Source organism: Poecilia reticulata, chromosome 4, assembly GCF_904066995.2.
Source record: "Poecilia reticulata chromosome 4, P_reticulata-male-v2, whole genome shotgun sequence".
Lineage (NCBI taxonomy): Eukaryota > Metazoa > Chordata > Actinopteri > Cyprinodontiformes > Poeciliidae > Poecilia > Poecilia reticulata.
This window is the reverse complement of record NC_088833.1, coordinates 28,495,104-28,514,131: the sequence shown is the minus strand read 5'-3', so window position 1 is coordinate 28,514,131 and position 19,028 is coordinate 28,495,104. Positions and strand designations below refer to the sequence as shown.

Genomic DNA, 19,028 nt, shown 5'->3' with positions numbered 1-19,028 from the left:
GTTTTAAACTGCGTCATTGTTATTAGTAGAGGTCTGTCGAATTGAAGACGGCTCAGCGAAGCGCAGGTGTGGAGAATTAGGCTATTTAAAGAACTACAACGTTCTTGAAGGGAATAGCATGTATGAAATTTCTGACTGTAGCCTGAAGCTTGTTTATGCTAATATATAAGAGCCGTTTCATTTATAATTGGATAAATAAACAGCTATTAATTAATAATTAAACATTCCATCAATTAAAATTCCCGATAACGTAGAAACAAGCAAAAACAGTTACATTTTAATGGCGAGTTTATTTTGTCAATCATAGTTTTAGGCAATTATTTGTTAGTTCATGTATTCTTTCCAAAATGATTTGATAGTTTAATGACTATTCGTGTGCATACATGGTCTTAACCATTATGAAACGTATGCAGTTATATTCAGAATAATAGACACGTTTCTTCAGAAGTATAAAACTCCAAATCTTTGATTTCCAAATCGCAAGTATATTAGGAACACTGCATATTAAATTCCAAAACAAAGCCTGAAGAAATCTATGTCTAATTTATCATTAGTGGGAAATATATATTCAGCTGTTAAAAAATATGGCGATGTCAGCTTTTTTCTTAAAGAAGTCAGACATTTACTGTGTGTAAACCTGGGAAAACACACTTGAAGATTGAGGTCTCCTCTAAATCACTGAAGAATTTAGTTCAACAGCTGTTTCTGAGAACTGCTTCACATCTGCAGTCGACCAACTGCTAACAGGTATTCCAGCTCAGGACAATTTGACTACATTCCAACATTCCTCTGCAATTTCTTATTTTGCCTCTGAAACAGCAAGTTTGATGTCACCCCTGGAGTATTTTTTTATTAGGTCTGAGGATTGGGCAGTAACATCAATCTTGTTTTTCTGGATGTTGGTTTCTCACTGGTATGTTTATTGGTAGTTTCTCCACTCTTAGAACTTCTCTTTGGCAAAAGGCAACATGATCCCTTTTCCATTTTGGATAATTGATCCATTTGAATGGCAGTTTTCCATTTTCTTCCATGTCTTTTCAGTTTTAGTTTCTATTTTAAAACATTTGAGAAAATTGCAGAGCAGCCTATTATTTTCTGCACATTTTTATGTTTTACCTTCTCCAATCAACTTTTTAATCGTAGCACACTGTTCCTATGAACAATGTGTGGAACAACCCAGAGGAATGCACCATAACCAGCATGTTCCACTTTGTCCTTAAATAAGGGCTGCCTGTTTGGAGCCCATTTTTTCATGGAATGAATGATCTAATTGATTAATCTCCACATTACTAATATTTCTGAACACGTCCCTTTCAACTTGATGATTCAGTTACTCAGAATCAGCAGCATGCATGTCATGATCGTTGAGTCTGTTGGTTTTCTATTATTCAACTACAGCCACTGCTTGTTTCTACCAAAAATATCCAGCGCTTAACCTGGTTAGTGATGCAGGACTGCTATTATTTTAAACACTACTGTACATATTTTAAAATAGTTTTCACTGTTACCGTGGATATCACTAGGAATGAAATACATTAGCCCTGGCTATAGGAATCCAGTGCAGTGTGCATTAGTGTGCAGCCAGCATACATTTGCTTCATTAATTTATCATTAGTTGTAGAACATTTATAATAGTGATCTTTTATCTGATTCACTTTTCTTTTCCTCCTCTCTTTGGATCTACTCCAGCCTTTTCTCTCCTAAATCTCTAAATGTGAACACTTTAATTGAGTTCATAACCTGGTATAATTTAAATGACTTAATAACTTTATTCAAATTCAAAAGTACTTTATTAATCCCAAAGGCAAATTAAATAATAAAGTATACATGCTGGGGTAATGCTTATTAAAAACTTACTAGTAATACAGTTAGGGTGAAAAAGCAGTATAATTTATAGGACAGAAATATACTGCTCAAAAAAATAAAGGGAACACTTCAGTGTTCACTTAAATGTTAAAGTGTTCCCTTTATTTTTTTGAGCAGTGTATATTAGAGTACTGCCACTATCATGGGAAATAAAAAGTAGACCCTCTCAGATATAATTAAAAGTAATTTAATGATAATTGTACCAAAAATAATCCATAGTCTCAAATTTATTTTTTTTTAAATGAAAAAGTTGTGTGTGACAAACACCCTAACTGCTTATGTAGGAATTAGGAAGCTACTTATTTATTTTATGCAATTGAATTTTAGCAAGTGTGACCATCTTTTCAGATACAGGCATTTTCGGAGTGCAGCAAACTACTGCAATGGGCCAGTCAAAGTCCAGACCCCAACCTGACTTAAATGCTGTGATAGAACCTTACAAGAGGTGTGCAGAAATGCATGTCTTTGAACATCAATAAACTAAAGCAGAGGTTCCCAAACTGTGGGGTGCACCATTGTACCATTGAGGGGTGGGGGTGAAGAGGGGGGGCGGGGGGTGCAGGAAGGGGTATGGATGAATGAAAAAATAAACAAACAAAAAAAAAACAACAATGATGAATGCCGTGTGTTCATCATTGAACACCCAGGGGAAGAAGTTTGGGAACCACTGTACTAAAGTAATGTTTTAAAGAAGAGTAGTCTATCATAGGACTTTGGGAGCCCAGATGCCAAGGATCTATGGAGACGCTCTGAAGGTCAGCTGGGAGGTCGAAGCAGCCTACAGGAGTTTGACCTGGACTCACAGAGGAGCTTGGCTTGTCAGATTTGGGCCTACAGAAACCTGCCTGGCAACTCTGCAGTTCTAAGAAAACTGAGTTTAAACAATATTTAGATGTTATTGGCACGTTTCTTTTTACTTAAAATTTATAGAAATGATATCGATGTTGTAGCGTGCCTGAGCCAGAGTTGAATCTGGAAGAGAATTAGTGGAGGGAGTTTAAGATTGCAAGATGACCTTCCAACCTCAAAACCTTTGGGCTCATCACAAGATAAATCATGAAAAATATCAGTGGAAACATGTAAAAACCTAAGAAGCAATCATAAAAAAATGTTTGATTGATGTCACGCCAATAAAGATATTTCCACTGATTACAGAGAAGAATATAACTCAATTTTAAGATGCCTCTTTCCAAAAAAAATCTATGTATTCTTTTAAATGTATTATTCTTTTGCATAACCATCTATTTCAAGGCATTAAATTACGAAGTATTTTTTTAAAGTTATTTTTGATATCTATAGCATTTTTATAACTGAAGTTAACAGTTACTTGATTGTGCTACAAAATGGCACTATATGCCTGGAAAACACATAATACTTCCCCTTTAAGTGAGATGTTGAGCTTAATGTTGTCATTGTAGCAGTTGGAGAAGACTCTGCTTCAGTCGGACAGTAGCTCAGGAGACAGAAGTCTGACACTTCAAGGGGATGTAGAAGAATCTGGAGCCACTCCTATCCCTATTGCCTCTCACATTTGTCAGATCATCGCCCGCAACCTTGCTGAACAGCCTGCTGGTAGGGAAGCAAGTTTCACTTGTCATTCCCAGACAAAAGCACTGACTATGTGTTGCATTAGTTCTGCCTCTCACTCTGCTATATCAGGTACCGTCACATGCAAAGTCTGACACCTCTGTACGCTTGGATCTGTTTCTCCAAACCAGGTGAGAGCTTTGAGGTTAGCAAGCTGGAGGAGAGCGGTGCCCTGAGGGAGCATTCTTCTCCCGGCCAGATGGACGACGACCAGCCACTAGTCAAACAAACCAGTCTCACAGAGAGGGTAGGAGCAACACAGGGCAGCAAGGATTTTTTAGGCCAAGGTTAAATTGTGGAATGTTATTTGCATTTTTAGAGTTCAGTGTACCCATGCTGTTTTGGCTTAGTGTTTCTCCCTATATATACATGCTTAGAGCTGCTTTAAAAAATATTAATGGTTTACACATTTCTCATTTGAGATTAGTAGTTCTTCCACTCTTGTCGCAAATGAATGCATTTAGAAATATGATCACAGTAAACATCACTGCAGCACATCTCTCTCTTTAACAGGGAAAGCCTTTTAGGTATGAATAAGCACGTTTGTACCTGTGAGAAATCAAAGAAGGGATTAACTCAGAACAAACTCATGTTTTAATTAATGCACTTATGCAAATTAACATATTTTTCTATGTTTATGTGAGTGATTGAATGTGGTAGAGGTACAATCTGTACATCTATGTTGCGAATATGTCAGGATACATGTGTTTGTAAGTTCAAGTAAGAGAAACAAGCGGGATATGAAGGGTTTCCTTGTGGTCTGCTCAGGTAGACTCCGACCCCCCTTTGCTCCTGATATTTGGCGTCTCCCTTCTCTGCCTCCCATGGCGGCTGCTCCATGTAGCGGCAGCTGTTTAGGAAGAAAATTATGAAGGTCACTGGCCTTCTCCCCTGAGACCATTGAAGAAAAAGATCATTTTTCACCGGGTATAAAGCACCTATTTTGTGACAACACTACCCTCATTCTGCTACTGCAGTTAGCAGATCTAAATGCATTCACCTATGTTGTTGGTATTTTTAGATGGCTTTTAACAATACTAAATATAAATAAAACAACCAAGTGTTTCTTATGTGTAGATGACGCTAAACCTTGAATCTGATTTAGTAGTTTTTAACAAGCCCAGAGATGTGTAGTAATGACTGCCCACTGTGTTTATGGCTGGTTTCCAGATATGCTTCCATGCTGGTATGAATTCCTAATAAGTAGAGCCATAAACAAATAACATTAATAGCTGAGTCTTAGAAAAGTAGACTCAGCTAGTTTTCTAAGGTTGATTTTTATTTTTAACTCTGAAATAGTCCAGGTTAGTTGTTGCAGTCTTTTATCTGACCTTAGTTAAACAGTAGTATTTTCAGTCAGCATAATCTTACACAGTTGTGTCTTGCAAAAGTATGTATACTCCTAATTTGCTTCACACTTTTAATAATTTTAATAGTTTTAAGTGACAGGCCAAACTACATGGGTCATAACTTCAAAATGCTATATGGTTTTCACATTTTCACACATTTTCACACAAGAAAATGTGTTGTATGAAGTCCCTGAGTCGCGTTGTGTGTAGTCACCTTTTGCTGCTATCACAAATGTAGGAGTTTTTGGATTTGCCTCTTAACAGCTTTGTACATCAATGTACTGACTTGTCCACAAAATAGCTCAAGTTCATTCAGACCGGACGGAGAGCATCTGTAAACATTCATTTTCAAGTCTTGCTACAGATTCGTCATTGGATTTTCCCTATTTCAAGATGAAGTCATTTCCATGTTGAACGGTGTATTCAGAGTGATGTGCAGTGTTAGTTTCTCTCCACATATCGCATTTTAGGTCATCTCACCAGAGCAAGGTATACTACATGTTTGTTGTTTCCCATCAAAGACCGAGAAACAGGTTATCTTATGACTTTTCTTTAGAGTTACTGTTGCCGCCCTAGAGGCCAGAATTGTGAAGTTGCTAATTTGTGTTGGTCTGTTGCATAAAATTTTAAGTTTAGGAAAAGTTTATGGCAATGTTAGCGAGGCATTGTAAAGGTGGAATAGAATTCCACATTTAGCTCATCACAAAAAAGCTAAAGAATACAGAATTTTCACAAAATGTTTAAATGTCATGTCTTTGTTAGAAACATGGCCTTCTAGAACCTAGGCAGTATTGAGGTTTGATATTTGCCAGTCGACAACTATCTGCTATAAAAATTGTGACCATTTGGAAACATATATCATACCAAATCCCCCAGTCTTTGAGCTGTCAGAGAACTATTACCTCGATACCACTAAGCTCAAACTTGAACTCTGAAAGCATTCCTACGTGCCTGGTAAGTCACTCTTTGTGATCTCTGGTGACCCCAGAAAATTGCTGCTGAGCCAGGATAAACCTTGACCTAGTTTGTGTTGCATAGCCTGATGTTTCTGTATCCTGTGTTTCTTTCGCCAGTGTGCGTTTTCTCATATGAAACAGCCTACTGCCTGCAAAACACTGCAATATTATAGTCAGGTGGATAAATATGATTTTAGATGAATTATCTCTGACACCAATTGCCATTTACCCAGTGCTCTGAGGAATCTTTTTACCCCATTCTTTCTTCAGAAGATTCCTGCCAAACAGAAGTAGATAAAGTCAAGTTTTAGAAATTTTCTCTGTCTTCTTTCATCTTGCCACCCTCGTCTGTTTCCAGCTTGTTTTTCTTATCAATCCAGTTCATTTAGGCTGCAGTTTAACTGGAACAGGTCCAAAACATCTGTCGATGTGAATAGTAAAAATAAGTTACCTTCTCCTCTGAGAGTAGGCTTAAAAGCTTCACTTTGTTATGAAAAGCAGTTCAGTAGAACACATAGCCTTTTATATAAGGCTTCTCAAATTACCCGACTTTAAAGTCAAGCATTTAGCATACTTTCTAGTTATTTAAACATGTCTTTAAACATATGAAACCTTGAGTGGATGACCTGCCTTTGTGGGTTCTCTATAGCATTGTCTTAGATGGGGGCCATTTGTGTTAAATGCCGCAGGATTCACTGGCCACTTTCTCGTGAGTGTGCGGCACGTAGTTCACCACATTTACATTGATTATTTGTACCGTTTGCACATTATTACTGCAGCTGTTGCCATGCATGACCAAAAAGTTCACTGTATTTTGACACGCTCATAACAGTTGCCCCCTCCTTCCCTTCTTCCACTCTCTCTGTTTGTTATCCCACATTGTGTAATTATAGTCAGTGATGATACATAAACAGCTTTCACAATCAGCTGGGGTTCCTTTGCGGAGTCAGCACCCAGGGGACAATATGGGGGAAGAAAAGAGGGGGTTATGTTGTTCAAGTAGGATAGTAAGTTCTACAGGCTGCTTGGGGGCGATGAACATCCGCTCCAGCTGTGTTTAGGAATCTGACAGATAGTGCACTCCATTAATTCCCTTTATTAAGCCTCTGGGTTCGGGCCAAGCAAGAGAAAGCGATTGCAGCTGTAACCCTTCGCATGCCGACTGCAAGCCTCGGCCAGATGTCACCCTTGGAGAGTCTGACAGAAAGAAAGGGAACCGATGTTGTTGATGGCTTTCTGAGTGTCCCTGGAAACAGCAATACAAAAAAAAAAACATGGATTTGTTTTTTTGGAGAGGACAAGGGGGAAAATTAGAAAAGCTTCACCGATCTGCTCTTTTCATTAAACCCAGCTCAGTGTTTAGATAAACTGGACCGTTATCAGATCTGTAATAGAATATTGTAATCACAACTTGTTAACTCGATGGATTGGATTCTTTTTTTTTTTTTTTTGATCTTCCACATGGGCAAGGCAGAACATTTTGGCTGAAACACCAAAGCTTTCACAAGGGCCTTTAAAATGATTCTCTTGTTGCTTGTTGGCAGTTGAATCAAAGCAGGATTAGCCCTTGATGTTGTTTGAAATATTTATCAAAAGAGACAATACAAGGAGTGGCACAAATCATAAATATCAAGAAATATTAAAACCTAACGCAAACCACATTTTAATGGCCCTAAGAGTCTTGCGCTCAAGAAAAGGACGCATGAGAATGAAAAAAGAGAAAGGAACCCTAGCTAACATATGGCGGCATAAAACACACCATGACTTAAGGGGCTGTTTTTGTATGAATTGTGTTTTGAACATTATTACAGAATGGCACTTGGTGACCTCATGGGATCGGGCTCAGCTCACTTAAGGGAGCCGTCGAGGCTGTTCAAAACTAATTGTACTCTGAAGCAGATCATAAATAGCTTAGGGCTCAGCAAGCACACTTCTGGGCCCCCGCTAAGTCCTGTAAGCCCCCCTGCATCAGGGCAGATGGAATGCTGAGATTATTGGTTTCTCTCTTTTGCCTTTACAGTCGTCACTTGACGGGTGTGTTGTGAGAAACAGTGAGGTCACGCTCATCGAGTGATGGGGGGGGATTCGGTTTAGTGATGCAAGACAACCAAGTGAAACGATGCTGTCCACGGAGGACTGTTAGTGCGCCCCCCCTTGGGAGCTTCCTGCACAGAGCATGGCTAATCTGCAGCAGCCCCGGCCTCATGCTTTACTGCCGAAGGGGGAAAGAAACCATAAAAAAGCGTCATCTCTGTGGTGTGTGGAATTGGGGCGAGGCTCTGGCAAGACGCTCACACGCTGGTGCTGCCGTGCATGAAAAAGGACAAACAACCCTCCACACTGAGTTAGGGCGGAGACCTTTATGAGTTGCTGAGGATACCTGGTCACCGAGTGCACAAAACGTTCTTTATGCTATTGATTTGAGAAATTCTCCTGACAATTTGCACTGCATGACCCACCCGTTGTGGAACTGAGTGATGGATCCAGACATTCTGTTTTCACTACTTTAATTTCTGAAGGCGTGCAAAATACAAAGAATACTTAAACCTGTGTTAAGCTGAAAGTTACTGTTCCAGTTTATACCTTGTAACCAGAGGCGTGCACAGACATTTTGGGGGGGCAGGTACTCAAATGGAAATGGAATTATGTCGTGCAGAATTACAAATATGTAAGGCACTGATAATATAGGCTATTAAATCCAGAAATGCTACTTTTGGCCACATAATTTACACTATAAATTGAAAAAGATTTCAAAAGGACACTTTTTTGGTTCAGAGCAAAAAGGGCAGGTGCTCTAGCACCTCCTAGTGTCTAATTGTCACTGCTTGCAACATGTTGTTCATGATAGTAGACTCAATTCTGAAATACTGTTTAAAGCTGCAGGATGTAAAAGTTTTTTTTTTTTTTTTTTTTACATATTTATTGAAACTGTGTCTCTCTGTCATGACAGTATGGCACAAATAGTCTGTGAGAAAAAAAATCAAGCTCCTCTGCCTTCTCCCAGTGCTAACTAGAAACAGCCAATCAGAGCTAGGAGGCAGGTCTTAGCACTGTAAGTCACAATCTCTTGTGGCTCTTATCATCCACCCTCTACCTTCCCGCCTTGCTCTCTGCTCCCCTGCAGCTAGTCCAGCCTGTTATGAATGCTAAGACTAGTTAGCATGGCCATAAATGATGACAGATAAAAGGTTTTCTTATAACAGTAAATTGTTTCTCCATCTTTAGCGCATTGAGCATGGAATACATGAGGATGATTGACAGCGCTCCTCCTGACTCTGATTGGTTGTATTTGACCAGGAGTGGTGCATTTCTTTAGACAGCAATAGCAGCTCAGGGAGGAGGTGGAGGAGATCAATCTTTTCACAAATTCTGCCTTACAGCATAATGTCACGACATGCATGGTGACAATTTTAACAAATATGTTTTTTAACAAAAAATAAAAGACATAATACTAAATTAAAATTACATACTGCACTATTAAATGTTTCCAGTATAAAAACAGGATATGGTAAAATTACCTTTCATGTTGTTATAAATATATAACTTATGTAATATTAATGTTTTGGAGTGACAATTACAAAAATGCTTCTATTCCTAGAAGCTGGCCAGCAGCCAGATACTTCATAGAAATAATTCTTGCAAAATAAAATTCAAAACTTTTTTTTTACCTTTATAAGATTTATTTTAGTTTCCACACCATGACCTTTCATGTTTTTTCTCAATCAAAAAAATGACTCATTCTGATAATTAAGCCTCTCCTGTTTCTTGACCCAGTAACCATCGCTTTGTAATCCTAAATCTTCAGTCAGTCCTTATTGATGTTCTGTGGTTATCTTGCCATGTCCCTCCCACCCTCTATGTCTCTGTTGTAAGTTCTCATTTGATTTTTTTTTTTTATTAAGTCATCTCAACACCATTTTTCCCTGCCTGCTTGAGTCATCAGCAACAACAAAACAACCCATCTTGTTAAAAATGACTTTAAACTGGTGCGCCATAAGTTTTTAAAACTTTTATATCCCTTCATGGTGGTAACAAGCAAAGCCTAATTTTATGTATTTATCGTACTTCTGTTAATAGGGTACTACATTGTTGGATTATTCCAAGATTGTTTTTGAGTCTTGTTGGAACTAACTGATTGCTTTCCCGATGTTTTTATTCTCTTTTGTATTGGGCAATCTTTTTTTTTTTTGATGTTGTTCCGACACCTCAAATACATGAAGTCAGAAAACAATTCTTGAATTAAATATCCTAACCATTCAAGGTACATATATAAAGTGTGGGCTTGTCAACAAGTCAGTGTTATTGCTACAGCTTTTCCAAAACACGCACAATCAGTAACTCTTTACACAACTGTTGTTTAAAGGAGTCCCTTTTTGAACCGCAGCTGCCGAACTTCTGTGTATTTCAAACACCGCCCATGTTATTCCTCCCTACTCGTTCCCCGTGGCTGTCACCTCAACAACGGGCAGTAAACATTGCTCTTATGCTCTCTGGGTCCTCATAGAAAAACAGCTCAGCCTCAGGCCAAGTGCGTGATAGCACCTAATGTAATTTGTAGCGTAAATGTCTGAAAAAGGGCATATGAAAATGTGCGAATAATGCTGACAACGTCATTGAGTCCAGTGTCGAACAGTGAGACCATTGTCTTGGCTCTCTTGGAGCCTGCTGGAGATATTAAGCATCCCAAGAAGACACGAGGTACAGAAGAGAGTATAGAACGGGGCTGGGGTGGGGGTGGGGAGGGGTCTCGGGACTGATTTGAAAGGTTTAGATGGTGGTTTGGAGTGTTTTGAAGGGGAGGGGTCTCCTTCTTGTTCAGTCTTCCTCTCTTTGTACATGAGGAGTCAGCAAGGGCAGTTGGAGGCACACAGTGTGTTGTAGTGCTCTGGGGCCATGTGGTTTCTATTAGTGAGGACAGGGTGTCTGGCACCAACACAGAGAGTGGGTGGTGCAGAGGGAGCCGAGGGCGTATTAGGTTTAGGGGTTACAAGACATCAGGATTTTAAGATACATGAGAGAATCTGAGATACTACTGTGAGAAGTAGAAGGATATTTAAATAATTTTAAATGCATTGTTTGAAAAAAATATCACATATTGACACCAATATACAATATTTTGACAAATATAGTGCATGGTTTGGTGTGCTTTATGTTTGCCTAAAGTTAGTTTTGTTTTGTAAACATTTTATTTTGCTTCAGTAATTTAACTATTTTTGTTTCTAACTGCAGCCTGTTTTGGCCCGAAAATGGGATTTTAAATCAGGTTTTTACATTTCTTGGTAATGTTTAGTAATAGAGATTAGGAAGAGAGTGCTGAGTAAAAGTGTTTGTTCTTTTAAAGATTTGTGCTTATTTTCTTTTGCATCTTCATGGAAAAGAAGATGCAAAAGAAATCTTTGCATCTTTTGCATATATCTACAAGATAATAGATATTATCTTGTAGATATTAAGTAAAAATCTTCACTGGCATTGTAGCAGTCAAACCCTTCTTGTAGATATCTATTATCTACAAGATAATAGATATCTACATAGATAATGGCTATCTACAAGAGCCATTATTAGGACAGTTCATCAACTGTCCTAATAAAAAAGTGCAATGATATTTTAGTACATTGAAATAAATTATCAGGAAATTTTAACTCCAAAAAAATACAAAAAACAATGTTCAAATGTTTATTAGTCGAAAGAGGTATCAATCAATAAATTTTTTATGTACATTTCAGCAACAAGGAAGTTCAAAGTGCTTTACATCATAAAACGAAAAGTCATAAAACATCATACAGTCATCAATTGAGAACCCAGTAACAAACATTACATTTTGTCGAGCCCCATCATCAAAATCATCAATATGTATCAAATATGTTGGTCAGTGTTTCAGTTATTATGGGTCGAAAGCAACTCTAAACTGGTGGGGGTTTTAGTCTTGAGTTAAAGATACTCAGTATTTTGACAGTTTTGCAGTTTTCTGTGAGTTTGTTCCAGATCTGTGCTGCATAGAAGCTGAATGCTTCTTCACTATATTTGGTTCTGATATCAAACCAGACACTATTTTTACTTTGCCAATAATTTTGTTTCTAATATGGAAAAGAGAAGCGAAATCTTAAAGTATAGAAAAACATTGTGAAAAATATTAAGTTGGAAAAAAATTGCATAATTTCCCCTCTTTTTAAGAACATATGGTGTCATAAACCTCCCAAATAATTAAGTAAGAATCTTCACTGGCATTGTAGCAGTCAAACCCTTCTTGCATTTACTGGCCATCTTTTGACATGTTTTGAGTTGTATTCTGACTATTTCACTTGGGGGATGAGCTCCAAGTACTCAAGACATATGATGACTGTGTCATCATATGTCTTCATCATATGTTTGATTCAGAAGAAACATGTTGGTTAAAAACAAAAAAAAAACATCCTTTAAGCTTTATAGGCCCATGAGTAATTTATGTTTTGACTGTAATGCTGAATCTTATCTGCATACTTCTTAAGTTATTAATTAACTGTGATAAGTCACACTTCTTCTTACTTCCATTTCACTGGCTGCACCACAAGCTTACTATTGATTATTATGTTTTATTACTGCAGTATCACTGTTTTCCTACTTGCAACCAGAACTCTCTTAATACGTGTTACATCATTCCCACCTCCGAGCTCAGACTTCCGAAATAACTTGAACACAGCGGTAGAAACAAGAAATCATTTAAATACAGCATGTCTGACAACATTAAGTTAGCCAAGAGAACTCAAAAAGCAACACATCATGCCCTGATCTAATACATTTAATAACAAGGGAGAAGTCTTGAACTTTTCTTTTGGACTCAATTGATCCACAGTGAGAGCCATTATCTACAAATAAAGAAAACGTGGAAGAGTGGATGAACTTTCCCAAGAGCGGTCAGCCTAACAAAATCCCTTTGAGAGCACTGACAACTGAACCAGGATCACACAGAAGAACTTAGAACAATATCTAATGACATGTCGGCTTCACTTGCCTCAGAAAAAAAGAAAGAAAAAGAAGAGCATAAAGTTATGTGTCACATTTCGCTAAAATTTAGTCTACTTTACTGTGGTTCACTTCTTCAATTAAACTAGTGATTCTAGTTTAATTAAACTAGTGAGTCAAGTGATTCTAGTTTAATTGTTTATTCCTGGTGTCTACTTATTCTTTGTTATGCTTAGATTCATTTTCCAAGTTCCCAGATTTTCTCTCCCTCGCTCCTTGCTGCTGCACTCTCTTCCTGTCTTTCTGTCTCTCCCTCTCTCTCTCATTCCTCAGCCTGCCTTCTGCTCTCTCCCTTCACACCTGCATCCTGTTTCTATCAGCCATCTTGTTCCTTGTTCAGTAATCAAGCTCCCAGTATATTTACAGCTCATGCTCAGTCAGTCCTTGCTGGTTCCTCCCATTATTTTTCTGTTGTGCTCTGGCTCCCTGTGTTCCTCTGATTTTTTGCTCTTTATTTTTTCATTAACTATTCACAAACAACTCTCCGCCTCTGACGCTCTTGCATTTAGGTCCTACTCCGCCACAGCATCCTAACAAAAGCACTGCATCAGAGAACTCCTGGAGTCAGAAAAGATGTCTAATTCACCTATGAATCGGTTTTAAGTAGAAATACATGCTTGATGCCATTTGAGGTTATTTAGAAGCGGGATAACCATGGAAACTTAATTTGCAAAATACTTGGATTATTTTAATATGGTCTGGGTGTTTTTCAAATGATCATGTAGCATATTAAATTGTTTGACAGTAAGCAGATAGTGAAATGATATGAAATGCATTGATTTATACCATTACAGCTGCATTGTTTTAACATAATCATTACTATAATTTGGCTTCAGGGTTATACAAATATGTGTCCTTTTATTGTTACTTCTTCACTTTTTTGACATAGCTATAAAAAACTGTTTTTATCAAAATCAATGTTGCCTTATTTCAGACCCCAAAAGCAGATGTTTATAATCAGTCAATGAGTAAAAAAGTTCTATGATTTGAAACACACGTCCTTTTTTTTTTTTTGGTTAGTTAAGTTTATTTGTATACCACATTTCATTAACAAGGCAGTTCAAATTGCTTTACATGAAAAACATAGCACAATAACCACTTATGAAAACAATAAGCAGTGCAGCACCAACACTGTTTATAGTGGAGATGGTGTGCTGCTGACCTCAACTCGGGACGTTGTGGGCCGGTGGGCGGAATACTTCGAAGACCTCCTCAATCCCACCAACATGCCTTCTCTGGGTTGGGCTCTCCAATCTCTGGGGACGAGGTCGCCGAGGTGGTCAAAAAGCTCCTCGGTGGCAGGGCTCCGGGGGTGGATGAGATCCGCCCGGAGTTCCTTAAGGCTCTGGATTGTTGCAGGATTGTGTTGGCTCACGCGACTCTGCAATATCGCATGGACATCGGGGGCAGTTCCCCTGGATTGGCAGACTGGGGTGGTGGTCCCCCTGTTTAAAAAGGGGGACCGGAGGGTGTGCTCCAATTACAGGGGGGTCACACTCTTAAGCCTCCCTGGTAAGGTCTATTCAGGGGTCCTGGAGAGGAGGGTCCGTCGGATAGTCGAACCTCGGATTCAGGAAGAGCAGTGTGGTTTTCGTCCTGGTCGTGGAACACTGGACCAGCTCTACACCACCAGCAGGGTCCTGGAGGGTGCATGGGAGTTCGCCCAACCAGTCTACATGTGTTTTGTGGACTTGGAGAAGGCTTTCGACCGTGTCCCTCGGGAGGCCCTATGGTGGGTACTCCGGGAGTATGGGGTACCGGGCCCTTTGATACGGGCTGTCAGGTCCCTGTATGACCGGTGTCAGAGTCTGGTCCACATTGCCGGCAGTAAGTCGGGCTCGTTTCCAGTGAGAGTTGGACTCCGCCAAGGCTGCCCTTTGTCACAGATTCTATTCATTACTTTTATGGACAGAATTTCTAGGCGCAGCCGAGGTGTTGAGGGGATCCGTTTTGGTGGCCTTAGGATGGTGTCTCTGCTTTTGCGGATGATGTGGTCCTGTTGGCTTCATCGGAACGTGATCTGCAGCTCTCACTGGAGCGGTTCGCAGCCGAGTGTGAAGCGGCCGGGATGAGGCTCAGAGCCTCCAAATCCGAGGCCATGGTCTTGAGCCGGAAAAGGGTAGAGTGCCTTCTCCAGGTCAGGGGGGGTCATCCTGCCTCATCAAGTGGAGGAGTTTAAGTATCTGGGGATCTTGTTCACGAATGAAGGAAGAAGGGAGCGGGAGATCGACGGGCGGATTGGGGCAGCGTCTGCCGTGAAGCGGGCGTTGTACCGGTCCGTCGTGGTGAAGAGAGAGCTGAGCCAAAAAGCGAAGCTCTCAATTTACTGGTCGATCTACGTTCCCACCCTCATCTATGGTCATGAGCTTTGGGTCATGACCGAAAGAACGAGATCATGGGTACAAGCGGCCGAAATGGGTTTCCTCCTCAGGGTGGCTGGGCTCTCCCTTAGAGATAGGGTGAGAAGCTCGGTCATCCGGGAGGGACTCAAAGTAGAGTCGCTACTCCTCCACGTCGAGAGGAGCCAGTTGAGGTGGCTCGGGCATCTGGTCAGGATGCCTCCTGGACACCTCCCTGGTGAGGTGTTCCGGGCACGTCCCACCGGGAGGAGGCCTCGGGGAAGACCCAGGACACGCCGGAGGGATTATGTCTCTCGGTTGGCCTGGGAACGCCTTGGAATTCCCCCGGAGGAGCTGGAAGAAGTGGCTGGGGAGAGGGAAGTCTGGGCCTCCCTTCTGAAGCTGCTGCCCCCGCGACCCGACCCCAGATAAGCGGAAGAAAATGGATGGATGGATGGATGGATGGATGGATGGATGGATGGATGGATGGATGGATGGATGGATGGATGGATGGATGGATGGATGGATGGATGGATGGATGGATGGATGGATGGATGGATGGATGGATGGATGGATGGATGGAAACAATAAACATTGTGTTTTGTATACTACAATCAAAATCAAGAATAATTATTATCATCATATATGTTGTATGTTCCAGTTGTTTTTATTCAAAGGGATCTGTAAACCAGTATTAGTATTAATTGAGTCCTTAATTATTATTCTGTAATTTATGGAGAACCTATTACAAACTTTTCCACTTAGGACAATAAATGATGATTTAAAAAATTTCTCTGTCAATTAGGTTTGCACATTTACTTAGTTTAGTCAGTCCTAGCAGTCTATCTACCAAAGTGAATGTAGATCCATAATCCGCCCAAGGTTTCTTGACTAATGTCAGTTAAAAGCTGACCTTTAGCTGCTGCCAAATAGCTAAATGTTACCAGTTTGCCAGTGGTGAAGGTTAGTTTGTTTTTATATTCCTCTGCAGGCCTACCTGTACTCAGCTGAGCTTCAGAAGCGTGTTGAGCAAGATCTTAACATTGTTATCCAGAAACAGACTGCTCTGCTGCAGGAGGAGCGGAGCCGGTGAGTGATAGGCACTTTGTGCTTTTCCTAATAATGAAACTCCTCATGTTTTTGTGTTAAAAAGTAGCATGCATTCAGTTATTTAAAACGTGCTTAAATGCTTAACATCAGCAGTAGTTGCAACATAGTTATATCTCTGTTTTTTAAGAAACTATGGAGCTTAATATTAAATCAACCTTGCATAAACTTGTTTTTCCTTTTCCAAATTGCCTAAAAAATGTACTCCTTCTTAAATTTAGTTGCATACAATAAAAATGTCTTGGTCAATATGTTTGTAAAAAAATATATTGAAACCTAACAATGCTTTTCTTTCAAATTCACAATTATGCACTGCTTCATGCTGCTTTATCCCATTAAATTCAAATAAAACACACACTAGTTTCCACTTGTAACACAATGGGAAAAACTTTAAAGGGTATGAATAGTTTTGCAAAACATTGTGCATGTTAAGTCTGTTCTAAATGTAATTCCGAAGCTTTCACACACAACGTTGAAACTTAATCCCATCCATTCCCCACATTTCACATTCATGTAAACATTGCATCATCCCATAAAGCCAAATGTGCACTTGGCCATCTCTCACACTGTTAAATATAGGAGTAACCATGTGGCAGACTTTATTATATCAGCGTGGGCAGAATCGGAGAGGACTGTGTGAAGATTTTGTAATCTGTCGGATCTGGTTGATAGTGAATGTAACTTGACACAGTGCCACGTTTGTCGTCTAAATGCATTCTACTTAGAGAAGCTTCAAGAGAGTGTTTTTTTTATTATTGTTATTTGATATGACATGTTGTTTGCAGGAGTGCCAGCCTAAGCCAAGTCAACTCTCTGCTACGGGAACAACTGGACCAGGTAGACATTGTCAACAAGGGCCTGATGGAGAGCTTAAGGAAGGTCCGCGAAGATGCTCAGCGGTTTCATACTCGCCTGCGCAGCGAGAAAGAGGTGGGGGGAGGGAGCACTTAAATGAAGGGCTTCAACTTAAAAGGCAAAGGGAAAGTTCAAGTTCACCCCTTAGTGCTGAAAAATTGCACAATTAAACTCCTGCCGAGTTCACATGAGGTTGGAATTTCATTCATAACCATTTTCTTGAATTTACTCTCATTCCCTGTTCATTTTTTTTTTTTTTTGAGTTGTTGTTTCCTGTGAAAACATTCCAGCTGCTGAGAGGGAGGGGGAAAAAATTGTGCAAACAATCCAGCTCTCCTTGTTGTAAAATGTTCTACATCTGTGGACTGAGGGAAATCCAATTAGCTGTAAACGTGCCAGGGCGAGTCTAGGAGTTCCAGCGTTTGCATGTGTTTAGGGATGACAATAAAATGGAAACGTTGCAGTAAGCAACCCACAACAACTACCGCAGGCTTTTTCTTCATGACCCCGGCGTTGTGTCTGCAGACGTACGCCTACCAGTCGAGTCGTGAGCAGGCTCATGTCAGGGCGCTGTGGCGCCAGGCCGCCTCCCTGCGGAGCACTTTCACCCAGCTAAAGACTTTCACTGACAGGTGAGTGGGGCACGGAGCCAGAAATTCTCCAGCAATTTTTGGGTACGCGAAGAGCCCCCACCTCGTCTGTGTTTCACTCTGACGACTGCAACAGCATCTCTGATCAAAGGATCAAAGCGGAGCAGGTCATCAGGGTGAGCGTTCACCCCACCCCCGCCGCTTATTCTTTCCTCAACCGGGACAGATGGCTCAGTGTCGTTATTCACTGTAAAAATCATCTATCAAGAGAATTTGAACTCTTAAACCACCATAATAAGTGTTCAGAACAGTGTTTAGCTTTAATAATAGTTGCTCATTATAGTAGCTGATTCTCATCAGATGATTTAAAACAGTTAAAAATTACCCTGATAAAGAAATTAATTAAATTCACATTCTGGCTCAGAAATTTTTAGTGCATTTGTCCTTGCACTGCAAAAACATTCTAAGTGTTTATGTCTAGTTTCTATTGCAAATACAAAATAGTTCCCATATTATGCAGAAAGGTTGCTTGTAATTTAGTTTTGTCTTATTTCAATTGTACCAAGACATTTGCTTCAGAAACTAGACCAAAAATACCTGGTTAGATTTTGTTTTTGCAGTTAATCAGTTCAATAGTTCAACAGCTTTTATGTATTGTTCATAATCATATGACTCTTTCCAATAGGGCGCTGTCTGATATGCGAGGTGAATGTGCTGCTGTTAGTCAACTGCTGCATGCTGCATGCCAGAACTTGGAGACCAGAGTACCAGAAAAGAGTGGGTCGGAGATGTCAGCACTGGAGATGCAGCTGAAGGACAGACTGAAGGAGACCATGCAGCTTCAGGTTTCCTGGGATGCAGAGAAAGTTGAACTCAACTCCAGGCAAAGCCATAGCAGTCTTTCTACGTGGCCGTATTTCTTCAAAGCAGTTACATCACACTTAATAACTTTCAAAAGCCCAGAGATGCTCGAATATTTTTTTAAATGCAGAAACAGGAATCTGTAATTTTATCATCTGTTTGAGTCTTTAACAGACACAAACACAAATCTAATCTTTTTTGGTACCATTATTTACCAATCCTGCTTAATCTACAAACTCAGGCTCAGTCTTTCCAAGGAAGGATGGATCACAGCTCATCCAAGGTTTATTAAAAGCTCTGATGCAATGTCGGAGAAAAATTTAGGGAGTATGAGGAAAAACTGAGCGTCGCAAGGCCATAGCTGGAAACCGTTGTTGAATGTGTGTGACCTTCAAGTTTCAAGCAGTGCAGTGTGAGAACACACGAGAATCTAACAAAAGTAGCTAGCAAAAAGATACATATTCTTTTTTTAGCTTCGTTTTTATTTTCAGTTGACCATTTTCACTTTATCAAGTTACA

The 19,028-nt window shown here is 39.9% G+C and overlaps 1 protein-coding gene across 1 annotated transcript in view; it reads left to right on the top strand.

Moving 5' to 3' along the window:
- crocc2 (ciliary rootlet coiled-coil, rootletin family member 2) overlaps positions 1 to 19,028 on the top strand; it is a 54,175-nt gene that overhangs the window by 302 nt on the left and 34,845 nt on the right. Inside the window, exons 2-7 of the mRNA XM_081606632.1 lie at positions 3,285 to 3,438; positions 3,585 to 3,700; positions 16,088 to 16,185; positions 16,989 to 17,133; positions 17,584 to 17,690; positions 18,334 to 18,531. Of these exons, the coding sequence (XP_081462758.1) occupies positions 3,285 to 3,438; positions 3,585 to 3,700; positions 16,088 to 16,185; positions 16,989 to 17,133; positions 17,584 to 17,690; positions 18,334 to 18,531 (818 nt within the window). The remainder of the gene's footprint in view (positions 1 to 3,284; positions 3,439 to 3,584; positions 3,701 to 16,087; positions 16,186 to 16,988; positions 17,134 to 17,583; positions 17,691 to 18,333; positions 18,532 to 19,028) is intronic.